At 47.8% G+C, this 19,853-nt stretch overlaps 1 protein-coding gene across 3 annotated transcripts in view; it reads left to right on the forward strand.

Moving 5' to 3' along the window:
• GALNT17 (polypeptide N-acetylgalactosaminyltransferase 17) overlaps positions 1-19,853 on the forward strand; it is a 456,620-nt gene that overhangs the window by 187,304 nt on the left and 249,463 nt on the right. For 2 of the 3 annotated variants that reach the window (XM_034670023.1, XM_034670022.1), the window contains exon 3: positions 10,571-10,737. In XM_034670023.1, coding sequence (XP_034525914.1) covers positions 10,571-10,737 — 167 coding nt within the window. Of the gene's footprint in view, positions 1-632; positions 779-10,570; positions 10,738-19,853 lie in introns of those variants that run through there. The other variant, XM_034670024.1, reaches the window with a different exon arrangement.

A 19,853-nucleotide genomic window follows, 5' to 3' on the forward strand; every position in this document is an offset into this window, starting at 1 on the left:
AGTCTGGCTCTGCGTTCATACCACTTGCTTGCCGTTGGGCTGGTGGCTCTGAGCCTCAGGTTTCTCATCAGTACGATGGGTGCACCAGCATTACGGACTCACTGTGAAAAGTAGCGAGATGACGTAGACACTGTATGGTTGTTGGCACAGCGAGTGGACTGCAAAGGCTGGGCTCACACATGCATGTGTGTGTTTTGTGTGTGGGGGGGAGGCTGTCACCTTTTTACTGCTCATCTTTCATCCCCATCTGGGACCTGAGGGCTAGCCTCGGCTTCTCAGGTGATGGCCGAGGGCACAAGAAGCCTCCAGGCTCGTATGTGGAGCGGGCAGGATCCTTCCGCCTCGTTCTGATTGTCAAAGCAAACCATGTGGCTGTGCCCCGAGCCCACATTGTGGGGAAATAGACTTTGCCTCCTTCGTGAGAAAAACCTGGAAGTCACGTGGCAAAGGGGCTGCATACACTGAGGGGTGAAGGATTGATGCGTTTTGCCACACGGTACAGTCTGCTAACAGCTCCGGCAGGTCAGGGTGGGGGGAGGTGTTTGCAGATTGAGTGAGATAGGCAGGGCCAGGTTACAGGGGGGCGGAAGGGCTGGTGTGTCAGATTTGACTGGGACTGGGGAGGGCCTGCCCTCGGGGAAGACTTTCTGGGTGGAGGACGAGAGTACCAAGGACAGAGGGATGGCCCAGATGCGGGAATGCACAGAAGTGTTTTCAGGGTCAGCGTCCCCGGGCTTGCAGGCCAGTTCGGCCAGAGCATTGAAAGGAAAAGCAGCAGGTTTGATATTATGTTTCTCATTGCTGGGCTGAAGTTCTAGACGATGACCTTTAGCCCCAGATTGGAGCTCTGTGAGGGGCTGAGGGCGGGGGAGTGATGGTTTGGCTGAGAGCAGAGCGCTTTAGATCCTTCCATCTCTCTGAGGAATCTGATTGAGCGCAGTTTGGATCTTCTGGTCTTTGGAGCAGGACTACGTATTATTTCCAGTTTGCATCATTTCCTCGTGTATTTTGGCCCTCAAGAAAGCAATCGGGGCGTCTCCCTTCACGGCCCTCCCCTTCGGAAGGTTATGGGATAAATACCATCTGTGAAAAACTTGGGCAGCATTTCCTGGGCCTTAGGTAGACGGGTTTCCTGAGCTCTGGCCTGAAACTGCATTTATTTACCCTTAATTGCTTTTAGAGATTCTGTTCCCAAGCCATTGCTTAATGAAACTCTGGGGTTTTTCTTTTCTTTTTCTGTTTGCGTCAGTTGACTATAGCAAGATAAGCTTCTTTGTAGCCAGATAGTTCCATCTGCGGAGCTGAGAATCTGAACGATGCCCCTCCCTTGCTTCCACCAGCCCCCGGCCTCCTGGGTGTGGTTCCTCCCCTCCCTTCTAGAAAAACCAGGCCGCACGAAGCAGGGAACTGTGGTCAGGGTTGAGGGTTAGAGAAGGTGAATCAACCAGTGAATCAACCCTTTTCACTTAAAAAAAAAAAAAAACCTCTGAAGATAGAGAGACACAGGTAGGGGTTTGCCTGTGTCCCGACCTCGAACTACACCTTGAAACTGGCCTAGCCGCCACCTGGCCAAGGAGAGCGGAGGCGCGTGGATTTTCTAGCTAAGGACAATTGCCTTGTCTTTGGAAAAGCATCTCTTCAGGACTCAGAGAAAGAGACTTCCCAGGAAGCAGTGGAGGGAGAATGCACGTTTTGCCATATATCGAATCAGCTCAAAGATCAAAAACAGCTTGGGGAATATTCCAAAGTAAATGTTTGTAGGAACTAGGCTGGCAGGGGAGGCCTGGAGCCTTGTTGATTCTTCGGTGCTTGAAAACGGGGCGTGGGCCTGGCTGGCACGGGGGTGTGCCCAGGGCGTGGGCCTGGCTGGCACGGGGCTGTGCCCAGGGCGTGGGGCTGCACACCGACAACCGCGCCCGCTGGCCCCCCTCCTGCCAGGCTTCTGTGAAAAGTCACCAATGTAAGCACAACATCTTACATTGAATTTTGGGGTCTTTGTGGGCTTTGTGGACCTTCACGGGGTCCTTTGTGGGCTTTGTGGACCCCGAGACAGGAAGCCGTGCCAAGCACGGAGCGGGCCGCATCGTGATTCGTGAAAATTGCCCCGGTCGCACTGTTAGGCAGGACGCACAGGAACTCAAATGCTGAAGCACGCACTTGTCTCAGAGACTGCTCTGTGCAGGAACTGAGCTAATGAGGTGTGGCGCTGCTTCCCGGACGAGTGCAGAGCTCAACTCGAGGAAATTAAACCACTCAGCAAAGTGTGCCTCTCCCTCGTAATGAGAAGTCCAGCCGAGGGGCCTTCTACGTCTCTGCTGCTCAGCCCCACATCTTGTTTTGCAAGGCTTGCCGTTGCTAAAAATGATACCACTCTTGCCTTGGATTCCGGGAGAGGCTTGATGAGGAGAGCAGAAAGAAAGGGGCTGTCGGCCTGGTTCATGCACCTGACCCAAACAGGCTTTCGGAATTTGAGTTCTGATTAGTAAATCAAAGGAGACAGCAGGCCGTGGAGTCCAGGATGGGATCTTTTTTAAGTGTTGAGGTGCCATCACTGATGTTATAATTCGGGAGGAGATAAGTGATGCCTTTGATCATAAAAAGAGCAGAGAGAAGAAACAGGGAAGGTAGGAGGGTTTTCATTTGTTCGTGCAGTAACCATTTCTCTGCCAGGCATGGTGCTGGGCTCTGGGGAGACAAAAGGAAGACCCCCCCCCCGCCCACCGGCTGCCCCAAAGTGGGAGAGAAGGGAGTGAAGGGTCTCTGATGGCAGCTTGCAGGAGGGGAGAAAGCAGCAGAGGACGGGTCCTGACATCAGGCTGGGGGCCCGGGGATGTGCCTGGGGCTGGGGCTGGACAGATACGGGCGTGTTAGACAGAAGGAAGGACACTTTAGGCAGAGAGGATAGAGTGTGAATTGAGACAGGGCATGCCTCATTTTGGGAAGTACAGTGGTTTTAAGTAGTTGGAGGAAGGGGGGGGTGAGATGAGGTTGGAGGGATGAGCTGGGGTGGAACTGGGTGCCAAGCAAAGGAGTTTGAGCCTGACTCTGAAAGCACTGGAGAGGCAAGGAGATCGTTAAAGAAAAAGAGTGCCGTGATCCCATTTGCATTTTACAAAGATCACGCCTGGTTGGCTCATTGAGTGGAGCATTCAACTCTTGATCTCAGGGTTGTAAGTTCGAGTCCCACGTTGGGTGTAGAGGTTACTTAAAAATATAATATTGAGAAGAAAAAAAGAAAGAGGGAAAGGAAGGATGAATTGAAGAAAGAAAGAAAGAAAGAAAGAAAGAAAGAAAGAAAGAAAGAAAGAGAAAGGGAGGAAGGGAAGAAGGAAGGAGCTAGATCATGCTGGTAACAGTGCAGTGGATAGAATGAGATTGAGTTGCAGAGGGGCAGGCTGGATGAAGGGTGCCAGCAGGTGGCTTTTGTTGTCATTCAGGTGGGAAGTGATGGGACATGGAGCTAGGGCAGTACAAATGGGGGGAGGGGGGGTGTCATAAAGAGATCCTAAAGATGGCAGAATCTTCAGGATTTGGTGACCGACCGGACATGGTGCATGTGTCATGATTCTAGCTTGATGCCTGCAAAGAGAGCGTGGGGTGCCCTGCAATGAATACAGGAAGGCACAACTGAGCAGGGGGAAATTTTAGGCATGCTGAATTTGTGGGGCTTATGAAACATCCAGGGACAGATGTCCCATGCGACATTGATGCCTGAAGGAAGGTCCAGGTGAGTCACGCGGGTTTGGAAGTTGCCAGCATGACAGTGGGAGCCATAGATTTGGGTGAGGTCACTCAGTTAGACCAGCAGAGGGCAGAGAAGGAGCCTTGAGGAATTCGAGGATTTGGAGGACTAGCAGAAAGGGCAACCCAGGAAACGGAACAGGTGGCCAGGGCAGATGACGGGGGAGAAAGAGCGGAGGCAGTGTTCAGGAACCCCGAATGTGCGGGCATCCAAGAGTAGATCGCGTTTTATAAGGAGAGGCAACAGTATTAACTCCTGCAGAAATGATGCGCAACCAAGGTCGGGTTGGAAAGTTTCCCTCGATTCTGGCCATGTGGATGTCATTGGAAACTAACCAGTGCAGTTTTCCTGGAATAGGGTAACTCGAAGCCAAAGGCAAGTGGACTGAGGACCTGGATGGGGGATGGAGGAGGGAGGCAAGGAGAAGAAAGACAGTAATCAAGGCTGTGGGAGGGGCCTTTTTTTATTTACATGAAAGAGACCAGAGATCTTGGGGGTGTCTGACTTCCTGACTCTGCTTCCTTCCAGGGAGGATGGACAGACAGAGGGCAGGGTTTGGAGGTCCAAACGTTTGCAGGTGGCCAGTGGGACTAGTTCTCAGGTTTCTACCCGCAGAGGAACCACTGTGGAGCTTGATGGGGATTCTGGGTCGGGGGTCTGCCTGATTGCCAGGCAATGCTGATGCAGATGCCATGACCACTTTTGGAAATTCCTGCTGGTGGCCTTGANATGGCCTTGGTTTCTTCTGTGGAGTAGGAGGCACGCTTCCCTGCCAGAGGGAGATCGGCCAGGGGAAAGTGGTAAAAGCAGAGGGCAGTGGGTGGGGTGGGGGCTCCTCTGAGGGCCCCGTGGAGACTGGAAACCTGGGATCTGCCTTGTCATCAGCTGTAGATGTGAGACTCTGTCTCTTTATCTGTCTCCGTCGTCTATTATATTTATATTTCTAGATAGATGTAGATAGATCCATAGGAAGAGAGAGGGAGAGCTAAAGAGAGATTTATTTCAAATAATTTGGCATCTTTAACTGTGGAGGCTGGCTGGTATGTCCAAACTCTGCAGGGCTCACCCACAGCTTGGAGACCCAGGGAGGAACTCATGTTGCAGGTAGAATCTGAAGGAGGTCTGCTGGTGGAATTCCCTCATCTTTGGGAGTCCTCAGTCTTCTTTCTCTTAAAAAACTTCAACTGATTGGATGAGGCCCACCCCCATTATGGGGTCATCTGCTTTAACCCAAGCTTACTGATCTAAATGTTAATCTCATCTTTAAAAAAAAAAAGTACTTTCAGGGGATCTGGGGGGTGGCTCAGTCAGTTAAGCGTCCGACTCTTGGTTTCAGAAGACTCAGGTCCTGATCTCATGGGTCATGAGATTGAGCCCCATGTCAGGCTCCATGCTCAGTGGGAGTCTGCTTGGATAGTCTCTCCCTCTGCCCCTTCCCGTGCTCATGCTCCCTCATGCTCTCTCCCTCTCTCTCTCAAATAAATAAGTACATCTTTAAAAATAATAAAATAGAAAAGTACTTTCAGAAACATCGAGAATGACGTTTGACCAAAATGCCATGCACTAGCCACATTGACACATAAAATTAAGCATCGCAGTCAGTTAGACTTGCTTTGGGATCTGACTTCATAGTCTGACCCCCCATCCACAGGGAGCCAGAGAGAGAAGGGAACAGTTTGTCTCCTTGCTGGAGAAAGAGTGAAGTGGTTGTTGGTGTCCCGTAGAAAGCGTGTGGAATCTTCGGGAGTTTTGTGTCAGTTGGCAGGTGTAGTATCAACATTCATGGCCATTTCCGGGCTTGGGAGTGTGGGCACATTTGCAATAGGGCTTCCGAAGAGGAGGCCCATTTCTGTTTCCANTCTTTGGGAGTCCTCAGTCTTCTTTCTCTTAAAAAACTTCAACTGATTGGATGAGGCCCACCCCCATTATGGAGGGTCATCTGCTTTAACCCAAGCTTACCGATCTAAATGTTAATCTCATCTTTAAAAAAAAAAAAGTACTTTCAGGGGATCTGGGGGGTGGCTCAGTCAGTTAAGCGTCCGACTCTTGGTTTCAGAAGACTCAGGTCCTGATCTCATGGGTCATGAGATTGAGCCCCATGTCAGGCTCCACGCTCATTGGGAGTCTGCTTGGATAGTCTCTCCCTCTGCCCCTTCCCCTGCTCATGCTCCCTCATGCTCTCTCCCTCTCTCTCTCAAATAAATAAGTACATCTTTAAAAATAATAAAATAGAAAAGTACTTTCAGAAACATCGAGAATGACGTTTGACCAAAATGCCATGCACTAGCCACATTGACACATAAAATTAAGCATCGCAGTCAGTTAGACTTGCTTTGGGATCTGACTTCATAGTCTGACCCCCCATCCACAGGGAGCCAGAGAGAGAAGGGAACAGTTTGTCTCCTTGCTGGAGAAAGAGTGAAGTGGTTGTTGGTGTCCCGTAGAAAGCGTGTGGAATCTTCGGGAGTTTTGTGTCAGTTGGCAGGTGTAGTATCAACATTCATGGCCATTTCCGGGCTCGGGAGTGTGGGCACATTTGCAATAGGGCTTCCGAAGAGGAGGCCCATTTCTGTTTCCGGTTGAGCATAACCCATGGCGTGGCTGGTATGGCTTGAGCTGGCACTCACCAGCCGCATCTTCGGTGGCCTTTGGTGCTTGTAGGCTCATGGCATTCAGGCAGCGGCGAGGGGTGACTGTGTGACCAAGGAAAGAATGCTGATTTTCATATTTAATGACTGTGTCCATCTTGTCTGTCCAGTGTGAAACCTTGAGGGCATCGGGCACAGGAGAGGTGAATCGTAAGCCAGGCAANGAGCGGAGGCAGTGTTCAGGAACCCCAAATGTGCGGGCATCCAAGAGTAGATCGCGTTTTATAAGGAGAGGCAACAGTATTAACTCCTGCAGAAATGATGCTCAACCAAGGTCGGGTTGGAAAGTTTCCCTCGATTCTGGCCATGTGGATGTCATTGGAAACTAACCAGTGCAGTTTTCCTGGAATAGGGTAACTCGAAGCCAAAGGCAAGGACTGAGGACCTGGATGGGGGATGGAGGAGGGAGGCAAGGAGAAGAAAGACAGTAATCAAGGCTGTGGGAGGGGCCTTTTTTTATTTACATGAAAGAGACCAGAGATCTTGGGGGTGTCTGACTTCCTGACTCTGCTTCCTTCCAGGGAGGATGGACAGACAGAGGGCAGGGTTTGGAGGTCCAAACGTTTGCAGGTGGCCAGTGGGACTAGTTCTCAGGTTTCTACCCGCAGAGGAACCACTGTGGAGCTTGATGGGGATTCTGGGTCGGGGGTCTGCCTGATTGCCAGGCAATGCTGATGCAGATGCCATGACCACTTTTGGAAATTCCTGCTGGTGGCCTTGATTTCTTCTGTGGAGTAGGAGGCACGCTTCCCTGCCAGAGGGAGATCGGCCAGGGGAAAGTGGTAAAAGCAGAGGGCAGTGGGTGGGGTGGGGGCTCCTCTGAGGGCCCCGTGGAGACTGGAAACCTGGGATTTGCCTTGTCATCAGCTGTAGATGTGAGACTCTGTCTCTTTATCTGTCTCTGTCGTCTATTATATTTATATTTCTAGATAGATGTAGATAGATCCATAGGAAGAGAGAGGGAGAGCTAAAGAGAGATTTATTTCAAATAATTTGGCATCTTTAACTGTGGAGGCTGGCTGGTATGTCCAAACTCTGCAGGGCTCACCCACAGCTTGGAGACCCAGGGAGGAACTCATGTTGCAGGTAGAATCTGAAGGAGGTCTGCTGGTGGAATTCCCTCATCTTTGGGAGTCCTCAGTCTTCTTTCTCTTAAAAAACTTCAACTGATTGGATGAGGCCCACCCCCATTATGGAGGGTCATCTGCTTTAACCCAAGCTTACCGATCTAAATGTTAATCTCATCTTTAAAAAAAAAAAAGTACTTTCAGGGGATCTGGGTGGTGGCTCAGTCAGTTAAGCGTCCGACTCTTGGTTTCAGAAGACTCAGGTCCTGATCTCATGGGTCATGAGATTGAGCCCCATGTCAGGCTCCACGCTCATTGGGAGTCTGCTTGGATAGTCTCTCCCTCTGCCCCTTCCCCTGCTCATGCTCCCTCATGCTCTCTCCCTCTCTCTCTCAAATAAATAAGTACATCTTTAAAAATAATAAAATAGAAAAGTACTTTCAGAAACATCGAGAATGACGTTTGACCAAAATGCCATGCACTAGCCACATTGACACATAAAATTAAGCATCGCAGTCAGTTAGACTTGCTTTGGGATCTGACTTCATAGTCTGACCCCCCATCCACAGGGAGCCAGAGAGAGAAGGGAACAGTTTATCTCCTTGCTGGAGAAAGAGTGAAGTGGTTGTTGGTGTCCCGTAGAAAGCGTGTGGAATCTTCGGGAGTTTTGTGTCAGTTGGCAGGTGTAGTATCAACATTCATGGCCATTTCCGGGCTCGGGAGTGTGGGCACATTTGCAATAGGGCTTCCGAAGAGGAGGCCCATTTCTGTTTCCGGTTGAGCATAACCCATGGCGTGGCTGGTATGGCTTGAGCTGGCACTCACCAGCCGCATCTTCGGTGGCCTTTGGTGCTTGTAGGCTCATGGCATTCAGGCAGCGGCGAGGGGTGACTGTGTGACCAAGGAAAGAATGCTGATTTTCATATTTAATGACTGTGTCCATCTTGTCTGTCCAGTGTGAAACCTTGAGGGCATCGGGCACAGGAGAGGTGAATCGTAAGCCAGGCAAGGACAGAGATCTGGGTAGGCCAGGCCGGGGAGGAGATTCCCAGGTGGGTCCTGCAGGAAGGGTCTGGGGTGTATGAAAACTCTGGAAGCCTGGCTCATGGTGATGGGGCTTATACGATGGGAGCTCGAGGCAGCCAGGCCAACTGGGTCTTTCCATGAGTCAGTACATTGCATTTCCACGAGGCTCTCAAATGATCCTTATGGGGATCTTAGCTGGGGACCCACAGCGAGGTGTGGTGTGGATTTTTTTGACAGGTGTAGAGATGACAAAACAGGAACGGTGTGCCTGGGGTGACACATCCCCTGAGCGTGTGACAAGGCACTTCTCATTTTTGAAATCCACCCCTCCCTGATTTACCGCATGGTCACCTTGACCCATGAAGGGGCAGGAGGGGGACCCCCCATTCCTCCGAGGCTCCCACATTTTCCACTTCACCCCAGGGGGAGGAGTTGCCCAAAGAGACATGACTCACTCCTGAGCCTGGATTGCATCATGATCCCATTGTCTGTGGGTGGAGAAGACGGCCCTGGTCCCCTGCAATCTGGTCTTTCGCTTCTTATTTCCAAGCCAGAAGCTGTTAAAAACAAAGGACCAAAGACACCAGCCCAAGGGAGGAGCGCGGGGAAGGGGTGGGTGTGTTCACGTGGATGGGCCGCTGAGTAATAGCATCTTCCACCCTGCCAGGCTCGGGATGGTTGAGGGGGCTTGGAGGGACCTTCCGGGAGCCCTCCTCCCTCGGATCACCACGCAGTGAATGAGATGATTCCTGCCGACTGCCCGGGAGCCCGTCAATAGCCATTCTAATCTCCCTGGCAGCCCCCAGAAGTGAATTTACAGTGACGTGGTAAAAATGAGGCTCCATGATCAATGGGTCCCTGGACAGTCTCCTCCAGGAGACACAAATGTATATTGTAACAAAACTTTATTTTCTCCCGAAAATTGCCTGCATGATTAATATGGCCCGACACAGCCCAAGCTGTTCCGCATAAAAAAACAAGCCGTTTTTCTAGCTCCTTCTTCTGTGCTGTCCCCCTCTCACTCCATTCCTTCATCTGGTTTCCTTTGTTTTCTCCTCTAACGTGCGTGCTCTATATTGTTCACTCTCACGCAAGGAGGGGGAGAATGTATGGAGATGCCCTAGCTCGCTCTTCCATCCTCTTGGTTTCCACTCGGTATTTCCAACCAGGCTCAGCCAAAGCATAGAAGCCAATTCATTGGTGCTCCTGGAACGGTGCGCGGTGCTCCCATGACTGAGCCGTGCAGAGCACATTCCCAGGGTATTAAACCTCACAGCACCGGGAGCTCTACAGCCCCTTGCCCAGCCTGGGTGGAAAAGAACTCTTCTCTTACACTCCGTTTTTCAGGGCTGGGGGAGTTGCTACGAGGGAGGACCTTGGAGGCAGGCCGTCCCATCTTCTGCCCCCACCCCAAGGAGATTCTAGGAAGAGTCGGGGTGTGTCAGGCAGCACACACCTATGTAAGCAGAAGACCCGCTTCCTTGCTTATGAGTATTTACACGTGTATTTTATGTCCTAGAATGCGGGCTCCACCCGAGCAGGGTCTCCAGTAGATGTCTCCTTTTGGGTTCCCCCAGAAACAGACCCTGAGACAAAGATTTGAGTGCATCGGTTCATTTGGAAGGTGGAGAGAACACCGCTAGGGGTGTGGGGAAGTAGGACTTGGAAGGGACGGCATCCCCCCAAAGGATGTGGGTGATGGAGCCTAATCCCACTAGGGGACTCTGGGAGCCAGTGTAAACCACCCCTCAGCGTCCACCTGCTCCAGGGGTGAGAGAGCTGGGGTATTGATGCTTCAGTTCCTGGCGGATGGGGGCAGGGACATTGCTTATGGGGGAACCAAGTAGGCTCCAGGCAAAGAGATGCAGGCGCCCGGAGCGGGAGGTTGGGCAGGTAGGCACCGAAGTGGGACCAGGTAAATTTGGGAGAACTGGGGCTGGATCCCTTAACAATCTCCTTCTTAGGTTTTAGCCAGGAGGGGCCAGGAGGGAATCAGTGATTCACACCTTGGGAGGACATGTCCATGCATCCGTCCCCAGCGCCTTCCTCCTTCCTCTGACTCCACTCCCCCGCCTCTCATCCCCCAGGTGCAAGGAGCTGAAGTATGCCAAGGAGCTGCCCCAGATCTCCATCATATTTATCTTCGTGAACGAGGCCCTGTCCGTGATCCTGCGGTCAGTCCACAGTGCGGTCAACCACACGCCGACACACCTGCTGAAGGAAATCATCCTAGTGGACGACAACAGTGATGAAGGTAAGGGGCGGCCCAGCTGTTTTGGAGAAGAAAGTGCGCATGCACGTTGGCGGGGCGGGGGGGGGGATGCTACTCGCGTTGTGACGTGAGCCCACGTGTCTTTGTCTCCTGTCCCTGGGGCATGCCTGCAGGGTGGGAGGTATTCTGAGGAAGACATCTGGGCTAACACTGGTTCCTTAGACCACAAGTCCTAGAGGGCCCTTAAGAATAAATGGCCACATATCTAGACTCATTTTTCCTCTCCGTATGACCTCAGGTAGATGACACCGAAGGGCTAAACTCCTCCACGCCCCCCGCCCCCAACCCTGTTGCCATTGTCCTGTGATGGGAACCATTCATCTTGTATCTGAAGTTCTCTCTTGGCCACTGTGCCCAAAATGACCGTGGATAATGAGCAGTCTTTCGGGGTTCAGCTCTGTTAGGAACGATGGCTCAAGGAAAAAAATCTCAAGCAAGCAAGTGTTGGGCATCAGTAACAAAAGTCCTCTGAGGTCCTTGGAGCAAGTCCGGGGAAGGCCTGGTGTCGAGGTGAGGGTGCTGGGGGGATTGGTCTTGCTAATTGTGCCTTGGTGTTGGCTCTCAGCCTCCACAATTCACGGGGCTCACTGCAGGGAGAAAGCCCCACAAGCTGATGACATCAAAGAAGGCCAGCCAGGGTGCGTGCTTCGGGCCATGGAGGCTTATCTTCTGAGCCACGGAAGCATTAGGGATAGGCTAACCCTCTTGCTCTCAGTGTGCTGAGTAGAGAAGGATTTACCCCGTGTGTGCCCCTGGGTCAGGAGAGGGTGAAGAAGCAGCAGGACCATGCCATGGGTCCTGGGTGAAACCTGATTGCCTTGGGGAGCTCTGGGCTGAGCCTGTCATGTGTCAGTGGCCCACGTGCTGAAGCCGGCCTGCCCCTTCTGAACTGGCTGGCCATTACACTGAGGGCTCCAGGGCACCTGGACCCAGAAGTATGCCGGTCAGGGTGCCCCCTGCGCTAGGGCCTCCAGATTCTGAGGACGGATGGGTCATTTGCTGTACTTTTCACATCCTTATTTTTCTCTTTTTACCTTTGGCCATTTCATTATCTATCGATCCTTCTAAAACTGACATTGATAGTCCCCTTGTGAGAAGGTGGCTCATTCCGTTCTCTGAAGCCTTGAAGTTGTCTGGTCAAGTCTGTTTCCTTGACATGGCTCCCAGAGCCCTCCTTGCAGCCTCCCTGTGGGCCCACCATGAGCCTCTTGCTTCAGCAGAGGGAACCCCCGGACCTGTGCCCTCCATTTGCAGGCCAGAGTCCACCCACTTGTTTCCCTGATGTCCCCTACATGTCACCTCCTCAGAGTCCTTCGCTGCCATCCTAAGGCCCCGGCTCTGTGCTGTCTCAGCTTCTGAAGCATGTAGCAGGTGATACCTCTGTGTCAGGTATAGCTGGCCTTGCGGTGCTGGGCAGGACTTGGTTTCCCGGGGCCTGGCTGGTAGCTGACCCTCGGTGAGCCTCACCCAGCTTGGGAGTGAGTGATGAACAAGAGGGCTGGCAAGGGGCCAGTGGGGGCTCATGGCCGGGGATGGAGGCAGGGCAGAGAGGAGATAGCAAATCCAGAGAAGAGAGCCAAGCCGGTGGTCTCTTCTGGACTGAATTGGGGTGGGGACTCACTGCCAGTGGGGTCCCTCCCCTGAGGAAATTCTGGCAGAGCTCAGCCAGGGAGGAAGAAACAGAAGTCCAAGCCAGTCTCGACCATTACACAAGCTGTGGTGGTCTGTGGTAGGGGTCTTCGTTGGGGCTCCCCCAGAAGCAGACCCTGAGACAAAAGATCTGAGTGTGTTAGTTGACCTGCGAGGGGGAGAGAACACGTCTTGGAGCATGGAGAAAGTAGGGCCAGGAAGGGAAGGCATCCCCCAAAGGGTGTGGTGTGTGGATTGCCCCTGTGGGTGACAGAGCTTAATCCTACCGGGGGCATTCCGGGGGAATGGAGGGAGCATAAAGCCCACCCCTCCTCTGAGTCAGCCTGCTCCAGGGGGGAGGGAACCGAGGTATTTATGGCACCTTCAGCTTTCCCACTGAGTTAAGTACCATTTTGGTGGTTCACGTTGCAGGTGGACATGAAGCTGTTTAGTGGGTGAGAGAAAGGGCAGGACAGGTATTTGGTCCAGTCTGACCACAAAGTTAATTCCCATTCATCCTCCTCTGTCCCCACACCCCCACCCCCACTCCCCCCACCAAATACCCAGTGGACTGTATTAATAGGGTTTCCCTCTTTTCCTTCCTTGGCTCTAGCCTCTATATTTTCTCCAGGCCAGAAGTGCCTTGCTTTTAACTGGAAGAGGAACTTCACGATTTTTTTCTCTGTTGAGATTCTCTGTGACTCGTATTATCGAGTTTTGTAAATGTTCTGTATACGCTTGAAAAGACCCCCACACACTGTAATCATGGTGAATTCCTGCTAGACATCAATTTTATGTATTTAGATAGACTCTGAGTTTATTTTCTTGTCTTTTTGATGATGGTGTTTTAAAATCTCCTCCTACAATGACTGTTCCTTCCCGCGTTCCAAATAATGTTTGATTTCTGTACCTTGTTGTCAGTTTCTTTGGCAACTATAGATTTGTATCTGTGTGGCTTCATTATTAGTGGTGGTTGTCACCATTATGTAATGCTCCCTTTATCTTAAAAGCATATTTTTTCTCTTGCCTTGAATTTTGTTCATCTAACATTAATATTGTTATCCCTGCTTACTTTCTATTCGAGTGTGATTAAACCATTTTTTCCAGCCTTACCATAGTTCCTGATCTCAAAAGTAATGCATGCTTTTTGTAGGAAAATTGAATGTATCAAAAAGGACTTGTAATTGGAAAATACAATTACTGCACAGACTAACTGAAGGCAAGTGCTCATTCCCCCATGTTCTGCCCTTCTTTTTTAATGCATATGTTACTAGTTGAGATCCTGTAGTAAAAGCTAGTTAATGTTCTTGTTTCCCCCCTGAACTGTGAAACATAACATTCATCTTTTTATTTAAAGAAAGATCTGGGGCACCCGGGTGGTTCAGTGAGTTGAACATCTAACTCTTGGTTGCGGTTCAGGTCATGATCTCATGGGTTGTGGGATCAAACCCCATGTCCAGCTCTGCACTTAGCAGGGAGTCTGCTTGAAAGATTCTCTCTCTCTCAAATAAATGAATGAACCTAAATAAATAAATAAAAAAGATCTGCAAACATCGTTTTCATGAGGGTAGAGTGGTCCATTCTCCAGGCTGGTCAAGACTGGCTCAGGTGGGAACTATAATCCCTCACCTCTATGTTATCACATACATTAAATAAAAAGGAGGCTTTTTCAAAAAAAAAAAATAGAGAAAGAGAGAGGAAAGGAAAAAGCAAAGAAAGGAGGGAGGGAGGGAAGAAGGAAGAAAAGAGGGAAGGAACAAGGAAGAAAGAAAAAGAAAAGAAGAAAGAAAAGAAAGGAAAAAAAGAGAAAGGAAAAAAGAAAGAAAGAAAAAAATAAAAAGAAGGAAAAAAGGAAGAAAAGAGAAGGATAAAAAGAAAGAAAGAAGAAAGAAAAGAAAGAAGAAAGAAAAGAAAGAACAAATGAACCCCAGCTCAGGGAATGCGTGAATAAATGTGAATAAAATCCAGATGACTGTGGATCTGTGCACACAGGCGAGTCAGCGTCTTTCCCTTGTTAGTTGTTTTTTTAAGTGATTTCTTTCATTGAGCTTCAATGTTGGCTTTGGCCTCAGTTAAGTCCAAGTAAGATACAATGCTTTGTGCTCGCATACATTAAACCGAAATCGCTCGGGCAAACTTTGCCAGCGATCACGGCTCACCCAATCCAGAGGGCACTTCCCTGCTCCCATCCAGCAACGTCTGACATTGCTGGCGGTTTCCCTCCTGGCACTTTTCTCCTCCTGAGGCCCCAGCACCACTGTCCTCTCTACCTTGACTCCCTGCTTCCAATGCGATCACTCATGCTTCTCACCATCTGGACCCAGTGGGCACTTTCTCCCCTGTGCACGTTCTGAACGATCTCCAAATCCATCCTTCCGGCACAGGGCAACTCAGCCTCTCCCTGAGCCCCAAACCTGTGTCCTCTGTGTCCTCGATGGCCCAGGGTCCCTCTGAACCATACGTTCTATCTGTCCAATGACTGACTAAGCATTCTCCTCTCGGCCTTGGAAACCTGCTTCCTGTTCTCTATCTCCTGTGTCAGCGAAGGGCTTTACCTCTTCTCTGTGTTCTCATCACCAAAGACTGGAAGGCTTTTCATTCTCTCTCTGCTCCATTTCTCAGCATCCCCTTCGTTCCGCATGAGCGTGTTCCTGCCTGGCTATATCCTGAGCCACTGGCCTTTGTTTGGGTACTCAGTGTTATTTGCCTTGATCTTTGCTTGAGGGGTTGAGGGGGAGGGGATTCGGGTGCATGGAATTACGTCAATCATAATTCTTGACACACTCCATCATGGTCATCCTTTATCATTTTCCCATACTTTTAATCGAGATATAATTTGCATAACATAGAATATATCATTATAAAGTGTATACCATTCAGTGGCTTACAGTATATCCACAATGTTCTGCAACTATAACCACAACTACTACCTAATTCCAGAATATTTTCATCCCCCCAAAGAGATCCTGAACTGTTAGTTATCTCTCCCAGTTCCTCAAGCAACCACCAGGATACTTTCTGTCTATGAATTTGCCTTTTCTGGACATTTGTGATCAATGAAATCTACAGCATGTGGCCTTTTGCGTCTGGCCTCTTTCACTTAACATAAAGTTTTCCAGGTTCATCTATGTTGTAGCATAGATCATTCCTTCCTTCCTTTTAGTGGCTCAGGAATATTCTGTTGTGTGGATCTAACACATTTTATTTACCCATTCATCAGTTGATGAATATCTGGGTTGTTCCTGCTTTTTTGTTATTGGGAATAATACCACTGTGAACATTTGTGATAAGTTGTCGTGTGGACACGTTTTCAGTTCTCTTGAATGTATGCCTAGGAGTAAAATCGCCAGATCATGTGATAAATCCATGGTTCATTTTTTGAGATGCCATCAGACTGTTTTCCACAACCACACTGTTTTTCACAGTGGCTGCACCATTCCTGCCATCAGTGTACGAAAGTTCCAATTTCTCTGCATGCTCAACAACATTTGTTATTTTCCTTTTTAAAAAAAAAAATTATGGCCACCTTAGTGTGTGTTAGGTGATAGCTTGTGGTTTTATTTACATTTCCCTAATGACTCATTATTTTGAGCATCTTTTCTTGTGCTCATTTGCCATTAGTCTATCTTATTTGGAGAAATGTCTATTCAAAGCTTTTGCCCATTTCTAAAATGGGTTGTCTTCTTAGTGTTGAAGTGTAATTGCTTATGTCTCCTGGGTACATGCTCTTATCAAATATATTCTGTAAGTATTTTTTGCAAATGTATTTGCAGATATTGTCTTCCATGCTGTGGGTTGTCTTTTTGCATTCTTGATAGTGTCCTTTGATGCGCAAACATTTTTAATTTTCATGAAGTCCAGTCCGTTTATTTTTCCTTTGAGTGTTGGAGCTTTTGGTGTCATATCTGAGAAACTGTTGCCTCAGCCAAGGTCACAAAGACTTACGTCTATATGCTCTTCTAAGCGTCCTATAGTTTTAGCTCTTACATGTAGCTCTATATCCATTGTGAATTGTTTGTATATGGTTTGAGGTAGGGGTCTGAATTAATTTTTTTTTCCATGAGGTTATTCAGTTGTCCCAGTACCGTTTGTTGAAGAGACTGTTTTTTCCCCATCAAATGGTCATGGCATCCTTGTCAAAAATAAACTGCCTTGTAAATGTGAGCATTTATTTTTGGACTTTATATCCTGTGTCATTGATCTATGTATCTATCCTGGTGCTAGTACCACCCTGTCTTGAAAACTCTTCCTTTGTAATAAGTTTTAAAACCAGGAAGTGAGTCTTCCAAACTTCTTCTTTTTCAAGATTATTTTGTCCATTCTGGGTCCCCCATGTTGACATATGAATTTTAGCACTGGTTTGTCCATTTCTGCAAAAAGGCAGTTGGAATTTTGTCAGCTTTTGCATTGAAGCTGTAGGTCAGTGTCATCTTAGCGATATGAACACTGCCAATCCATGACATGGAGTGTCTTTCTGTTTATGTAGATCTTCTTTAATCTCTTTCAGCCATGTTTTGTAGTTTTCAATGTACAAGACTTGCCTTCTTTGGTTAAATTTATTCCTAAATAAAATAAAATTTATTTTATTATTTTTGATGCTGTTGTAAGTGAACTGTTTTCTTAATTTCATTTTTGGACTACTCATTGCTCATGTATGGAAATGCAACTGTTTTTTTATATTGAGCTTGTGTTCTTCTGTGCTGCTAAACTTGTTTATTAGCTCTGTGTGTGTGTGTGTGTGTGTGTGTGTGTTCTTTAGAGCTTTCTATCTAGAATATCATGTCGTCTTCAAATAGTGACAGTTTTATTCTAACTTTCCAATCTGGATGCCTTTTATTTATTTTTCTTGCTTAGTTTTCCCGGGTCCTTGATTTTTAGAAATGTACTTTTTACCAAATGCCTGATATTCCATCATGTCTAGAACAAGAGCTTTGACCCATGTGCTATCCTAATTGTTTACAAAAGGCTTTCTGGGCGATGACAGCGATGTCATGAGTGAGCTCAGGGAAACACAGGACTCACTCCACTGGGGATATCTGGTGGGTTATTGTGTGGACCAGTGCCGGGCATAAGGCGAAAATCTGGACAGAAGGAATGGCTGCTTTGTGTTTTCTGCCTGTGACCTCATCAAGGTGCATTGCGTACTCTTAGGAGGAGGTCGAAGCAGAACATGTCTGAGTTTTGAAATGAATGTCCTCAGCTGATCCAGGCAGCAGTCATGGAAAGAGAGAGCACAAATTCTGTCAGCCTGTGGCCAGAATATCCAATTATAGGGAAGAATGGGGACAATCTATCCTCATTCAGACATCATTTCACTCATCTGAGCAGCAAAGATGACAAAGATTAGTACGAGTCCATGTCGGTGAGGCTACAGAGAAAAGAGACTCTCGTATACTTCTCATGGGACAGAAGCACGTATCTGGAGAACAATTTATCAACTCATATTAAAAGTTCTTGTCTCATTCAGACAACCTATCCTCAGTTTAAAAATGAGGTACATTTGCAGGAGAGAGAGTAATGGCAGCTCTCCATGTATCTGCCTCAAGTCCCACTGCTCTGCTGTGGACAGTTGGCCACGAAGGCTGTATGTCATTGTCACCTGGGATCCCTCCTCCCCATCCTCCTGGGGACCTCCTTTGCCCCCTCCCCTATGCGAAACTCCACCCTTTTCTCTTTTCTTGGTTTCCGTGCTTATTTTGACGAAACACAACAGCTAGAAGCTTCATTAAGAAAGATCTCAAGGAAGATAAACTCTTTCAAGGTCATCCATGTCTGAAAAAAGCTTTATCCTAATTTTCTATGTGATTGATGGCCTGGTTGAGATAGATATCACCTTCTTTCAGAATTTTGATGCTTTTGCTTCGTTATCTTCTTTCAGTGTTTTTTAAAATAACAAAGGCATTCCGATTTCTGATCCTTTTTGTGTTTTTTCTTTTTTGGAAGCTGGTGGAATCTTCATTTTGTCCTCAGAGTTTTGGAATTCACAATGATGAGCCTTGGTGTGGGTCAATTTTCATCCATTGGGCTGGACGTTTAGTGGCTTCAATCTGGAATCGAATGTCTATGAGTTTTTAGAAAATTTCTTGGAATATTTCATTGATAATTCTTCCCCATTTTTCTCGGTTCTCTATTTCAGAGTCTCCCATTCTTCCATCTTTTTCCCCATTTTTCCATTATTTAGCCTCTTGGGCGGAACTTTAATTTTCTTATCTTTGCTCTGCTGACTTATCTTTCCTTATATTTTTGCTCTGCTTTGTTTGCCCTCTTCAATTTTATCTTCCTTCCCTTCTATTCAGTTTTTTATCTCTGCTATCATGATTTTACTTCCAAGTGCTCATTTTTATTCTCCGAGAGTTCCTTTTTATAGCATATTGTTCTTATTTAATAGAAGCAATATGTTTTCTTATCCCCTGGAGGATATTAATAATATTTTGTCTTTTGTTTTGTTTTTCGATTTTTCTCCCTGCACAGGCTGTTTCCACACATTGCTTTTTTGCTCTTTGCTGTTTGTTTCTGTCTCCCACATCAGAGGCATCCCCCCTCGTGATCACGGCTGGTGTTGACAGCAGAGCGATCTCTGGGCTGGAGCATAGGGTGGGGACAGGGGCCTAGCAGTTACCTTTCGAATGGCCTTCCCTCTGGTCCTCCTCATTTCTGTTTCTCTGATTTACCCCCAGTTAAGTTCGAGGATTCTTTGTCCCTCGAGATAAATTGAGTTGGTTCTCAGTGTTTCCCATGATTAGCTTGGGGTCAGCTGCCACAGGGCTGTCTGTGAGCTTTCTACCCATTTCCGGCTTCCCCAATATTGTGCTTTGTGTCTCTTGTGTTTTCTCTGACCTTGGAATAGACCTATGTATGGGTCTATTTTATTTCATTTTTTTTAATCCCTTTACTGTAGTTTTCAGTGGCTTTGAGTAGGGAAGTGTGTCCGATTCGTGAGTTAAATTCATCTTCTTATCCCGAAAATTCCATATTAATTTTTAAGAACTTTTAATACAAATTAACAAATAGCTCTCCAGATATGTGGTTCTGTCTCATGGGAGGATAAGAGTCTTTTTCTCTGCATCCTCCCCAACACTGATTCTGATTTATCTTTTTCATCTTTACCGTTCTGATGAGTGAAGAGTGACATTCTTTTAAATCCATTTTTTTTTTAATCCTAGTGATCATGGGAACTTTTTCATGTTTTACTGTCTTTATTTTTGTAGAGATTTGCCAATTGTTGACCCCATATTCTCTTTCTCCTGGAGTATTTATCTTCACCTTACTGATTTGTAAGAATTTTGTATATATATTAAATAAACTCCTTGCACATTCATCTTACAGGTATTTCTCCCAACTTGTGCTTTTGACTTTAATAAATTTTACATTTTTGTATAGTCAAATCCATTAGTCTTTTTTTCTCAGTGATGTCCCAAGAAAGTTATTGATCATCCCTAGATGGCACAAATATTCATACGTATTTTCTT

The sequence above is a fragment of the Ailuropoda melanoleuca genome, chromosome 10 (genome assembly GCF_002007445.2).
Source record: "Ailuropoda melanoleuca isolate Jingjing chromosome 10, ASM200744v2, whole genome shotgun sequence".
In the NCBI taxonomy this organism is placed as follows: domain Eukaryota; kingdom Metazoa; phylum Chordata; class Mammalia; order Carnivora; family Ursidae; genus Ailuropoda; species Ailuropoda melanoleuca.